A 4,982-nucleotide genomic window follows, 5' to 3' on the forward strand; every position below is an offset into this window, starting at 1 on the left:
GCATTAGTAAATGCTTAATTAATCACAAATTCATGATCTGTATAGCATTTATTATGCATTACTAAGCACTTAATAAACCCGGTTAAAAATGTTTTGTTGCTCATTGATAACCTCAGTTGTTAACACTTTATAAAGGGTTAGCAACTGTGTTAGTATATGTTTTACAAACACGTATTCATACTCAATGAATAACTTATTAATGCCTATTAATGCAGTTACTACTCATTAGTTACCCATTAGTTAAGTATATTCTGTGAGCCCATCTAAAGTGAGGACTATCTATGCTTTATAAAGCATTTATAAAGCATTTATAAATGACACAGAAGCAAAGATATACAAAGTGTCAGTTTTATTGGTCCCAAACAATACCAGCTCTTTTAAATACACGCTTTAAACAAATACAATCTATAAAATTTCAAGTAAACTTGACTCATTTTCTGTCAACCCACAAAGCCTTCACTGTCCTAAGCTAATAATTTGATGGGAAGTGGTGGGATCCTATGGAGACCCAAGGCCCTTGAGTCTCCATAAGTCTCCATAGTTAAACATTGGAGGAAAATATGGCTATCATCAAATTGTTGGCCAAGGAATGTGACCAAAATGAAAGAATGAAAAAGGCTGTGTGGTTTGAGTAAGCCATAGGAAAAAGATGTTATTTTTGGCACGAACTAGCCCTTTAAAGTGCATCAAGTGTTTTACAGTAAAACAAAGACACAATTTCCAAATGTTCCAAAGATAAGTGTGTATTAAAAAAAAAAAAAAAAAAAAAAAACTGACACAGGCTACATGGTGTACAACCCCAAGATGTAAACTAACTTTTGGATGACCTACTGAACACTGAACACCTTCAAAGATTCTTTGACCAACATCTTCAAATAACAACAGTCTGTGATCGCATAAAATAGAAAAATAAAATACAAGCTCTTTTAAATACACACTTTGGAAACCATAACATTTCGAGTAAACTGGTGAACTATCCCTATCCCTAGGATAGGAGGAATACGCTCGTTTCCCATTGAAACACACTGGCGGAATCCCAGAATCAGGCAGCCACCTACTTCTGGTGTGTGTGTGCCCTTAAAGTGCACAAAGTGCTTTACAGTAAAATAAATATACAGTTTTCAAATATTGCTAGATAACACTAGATAACAGTGTGTAAAAAATCAACTGACACACCCTAGCTCACAGGCTACATGGTGTACAGCTCCAAGGCTATATGGTGGAAAAATAAAACATTCTTATCTGACAAATAAAACTGCTCTATTAAATAAACAATTGTAAACAAAGAGCAATCACACTCCAAAGAAAAACAACTTGTGGATCACAGTACACAAGTACACAAGTGGATCACAGTGCTATTCAAGTAGGTAACCGGTCAAGTGAGGACAACTGAGCACACCAACGTAACATTTTTCAAATATTACATTTTTTTAAAATATTGGACAAAATATCAAATTTTATGTTGGTGTGCCCACTTGACCGGTATTCTCACAGTGCACACTAGCCCAAGCTCATTTCTTGTTGAGGGGCAGCAGCTTGTTGTTGTTTTTAAGTGTTTTCACATTCTCCTTTATAGCAGAATCCTGTTCAATTGCCAGAGAGCACTCGGAAGCAAACACTGCTAGTTTTACACGACCAGTTTTGTGACCATCTAAGATGTCCTTGTACCTGTTCGGTGCAGCGATAAAAAGCTCAGCAATGGGTGCAGTGGCCACCACTGTGTTACGATCTACACCGACGGTTGAGAACGCAGCACCCATGGTCCCTCCTTTACGGAATGCCTTTAGTATTTTTTGATACCTGAGCACTGCCTGCTTCGGATTCAGGGCTGCAATACAGAGAACATAAAATTAGTTTTATCCACATTAAAAGGTGTACACACACACACACACACACACACACACACACATTCACATACACAATCTATATTATGCACACAGTGTCCTTTGTGTCCCCACAGTTAACCACAATAACCAAATACAACTATCATCAAGATATTGGCTGACAATAAATAAATACATATTTCCATGGGGTAACCATAGGGGAAAATGTAATTGTGTTTGAACTATCCCTTTAATATCTTTGTTTTGCATTGTCGACTTTGAATTTAGCCCCTCCTCCCATCGTGAACGATCTGGCAATGTTTGCATAGTTTTTCATACAATGTAAATGGGAGGAGATGGTTAGCTTGTAATGGGCAGGGACACTCATAGTTAAACAATGTCTGCATTTATTCATTTGTGTGTTTTTATTATTATTATTATTTTTACCTCTCTGACGTGCCTTTGGGCCCATCTCCTTTTCCTTCGACTTTTTCACCTTCTTTTTCCCTTTCCCCATCTTCTTCTTGTCTTTCTTGTTCTTCTTTTTGTCTGGAGACGAGTCAGGCGAGACAGAGTCAGACTCCGACTCCGACTCACTCTCACTGTCGGAGGACGTTTCCATTGAGTCGTCAGAAGAGGAACGTGAAGTCTTGCGTTTCTGGGAGGAGTTGGGTGCTGTGTTCAGGGTGGAGGTGGATGCTGCACCATCTTTTTTAAGAGCTATTTAAAACAGAAAGAAATCAAACATGCGGCATCATCTCACATGAAAGAGTTTAAAGCTTGTTTTGTATGCATTCATATAGTTTGACAGTTATTGAGTTTATCCGAGTTGTTGTGGACCAGTAATGCACAACTCAAATCAACCACCTCAATGATTCCCAAACGAATAATGATACAAAACTGGTTGGCTGTGTTCCTTTAACCAGAAAAGCACGCCCCCAGACCCTTCCCCTTACTAGTTAAATGAACACTTTTGAGGGCTTCAGAACTATGTACAAACAAGACGGGTCAGTATGCAGTGCACAGAACGGTTGCGGAGACCAAGAACAGTGGCCTGGCAGGGAGCAGACAAATAAAGGATGGATTGAGGGCCCATACTATCCAATAGTGTGCTGGTTTGTTGTTTCTGTCAGCAGCATTAAGAATTCCGAAATTTGTTTCCAGTTGCCTTCCAAATAAACATACTGCCTCTGAAAACATTATGGGTATGATATGACAGTGTGGACGGTGCTTTAAGAGTTCAGCCACGGAAATCTTATTGTTGTTAAGGAACACATTTTGCTGCCATACTAGCAGAGCTGGCTTCTCCCCTCCTCGTAGTAGCCTACCTCCATGGCTGGGAGATGTCCTTGTCTGCGCAATGCTATCCACAGCGCTACATCGAGGGGTCAAAATTATGAAGGGTCTGCTGACCGCTAAGGGTCAATGTTGTTTCATTTTCTTCTAAGTCTGAAAATTCTACCTAGTAACAACTGCTATTATTAGATACGATGAGCCCTCCATCCTTCCCTTATCTGTCCGCCCCCCTTATTTTCCAGCCCACCCCGTTCTGCGCTCTGCAAACAGACTCATTTTGTATAAATCAAAACAACAAACAACTTAACTGAAATGAAGAAAAACACAAATTGAAATTAATTGAAAACAAATATTAATAAAATATAATACAACAATATCTAATACAATTATAGTGGCCTTAAGTTGTGTCCAGAGTTATTATAGTAAAGTGTCTTTTGACTTACCTGCTGCCAGCTGTTCTTTCAGAAAATCTCTCTCCTTGGTCAGCTCATCAATCCTCTCCTGTTGCCAGCCTGCCTTCAGCTTATACAGCTCCAACTCATCTGCAATTTTTTTGTTTGCCAGGACTTTAGTTGGGGCAATGGACACACCTGATGGAAAGTAAAGTTCAGGTCAAGTCATACTACTACAGCTCTAGCACACAGTACAGTAAACATCAAAGGGATACAAGTCAATCAAAGGGTACAGTACACACCACTAGCATCTGCAATGAGCCTCTCTTCCAAAGAATCCATCTCCACATTCTCCACTGCTGCTTTCTTCTTTTTGGCATGTCCTCCCCGCATACCTAATACAGAGTAAATTGTTTATTGTATTAATGAATCATCTAGATTACTGGTTCTCAAACTTTTTCCATTTCAAGGCACCAAATTGGCACATATTAAACAGCTGTAGGCCTGTAGCAGTAATTATCATTAACTTTCATTTCAAGAAATTCCCAGTTTGGCATGCATTAGGCTACGGTCCCCCATTTAATGGCATTTGTGTTCCTGGGACCCCACTGTACATAAAGTCAATGTTTGACTGGCCCCGGAAATGTACAAATGGTTTGTACACTCTAACAGTTCCATAAGGGTCCATTATTTGCTTCCTAACTATTAACCCGGGGACTCCATGCTCCCTTCTAGCATCTAGAGTCTAGATCACAAAAACACACGCACAAGCAAACACGTACTACACGTTCCGGGGTTGTATTCCATGTGGGAAGGGAAACATGAAAATGAAATGTACTCACCACTATCGACGGTATCTCCGTCTTCCACCGGTAATATATCACTCTCTTCCGTAGTGGTTTTTTTGTTCCGTCTCCGCGTACCAACGACGCGCCCACTTGACACTGAGGACAACTCCGTTTCTGCAACCTGTTTGCCTCTACGATCAGCTGCCATCTCTCCAGCGTGATATGGCTCTCTCCGACTTCCGCATTTTGGAGCATGCGCACTAGCGTTTTTGACGGTAGGAGCATGCGCAGTAGCGTCCTACACGTCCCAGCGTCCTACAAGTCCCAGCCTCCTCCGCGGTTCTGGAGAGCGAGACCGCGGGTTTTTTAATTTTCTCATATTGATGACACAGCTCTAGAAAAACACCCCGAGTCTCTTTTTATTCTATTTATATTCTAAACCACTTCAGACCGCACGTTTGAAACAATGAGCAGGTTCAGAAAGTTTAAGAATCTTATTAGTGGGGACAGGACAAAAAGAAAAGCCCTGAAGCTAATAAAGTGGCTTCAAAAGAAGAAACTTCTTAAAAGGAAAATTAAATGCACAACATGCCATCACCAGATGAAATTGAAGAGGAGGACAAACAGTCAAGATCAGTATTCCTGGTAAGAAGCCCAATTATATCATCATATAACTTCAATGT

General features: G+C 40.1%; 1 protein-coding gene across 1 annotated transcript; it reads right to left on the reverse strand.

Annotated features, from left to right (window-relative positions):
* Nucleotides 1-348: 348 nt before the first annotated feature.
* Nucleotides 349-4,520, reverse strand: LOC125878858 (coiled-coil domain-containing protein 106-like). Its single transcript, XM_049560316.1, has 5 exons — nucleotides 4,354-4,520; nucleotides 3,814-3,906; nucleotides 3,563-3,709; nucleotides 2,271-2,543; nucleotides 349-1,828 (listed from the first exon to the last, which is right to left on the reverse strand). The coding sequence occupies exons 1-5, from the start codon at nucleotides 4,505-4,507 to the stop codon at nucleotides 1,512-1,514; spliced, it is 984 nt and encodes a 327-aa protein (XP_049416273.1). The 5' UTR covers nucleotides 4,508-4,520; the 3' UTR covers nucleotides 349-1,511.
* Nucleotides 4,521-4,982: the final 462 nt, after the last annotated feature.

The sequence above is a fragment of the Epinephelus fuscoguttatus genome, linkage group LG19 (genome assembly GCF_011397635.1).
Source record: "Epinephelus fuscoguttatus linkage group LG19, E.fuscoguttatus.final_Chr_v1".
NCBI lineage: Eukaryota > Metazoa > Chordata > Actinopteri > Perciformes > Serranidae > Epinephelus > Epinephelus fuscoguttatus.

Bases quoted from the DNA above. Each gene is read 5' to 3' on its own strand.
- LOC125878858 (XM_049560316.1), bottom strand. From the start codon at position 4,507: ATGGCAGCTGATCGTAGAGGCAAACAGGTTGCAGAAACGGAGTTGTCC. The intron at 2,544-3,562 runs GTAAGTCAAAAG...TGTTTTAAATAG, and splicing joins GAAAGAACAGCTGGCAGCAG to CTCTTAAAAAAGATGGTGCA. The intron at 1,829-2,270 runs GTAAAAATAATA...TCTGTATTGCAG, and splicing joins CCCAAAGGCACGTCAGAGAG to CCCTGAATCCGAAGCAGGCA.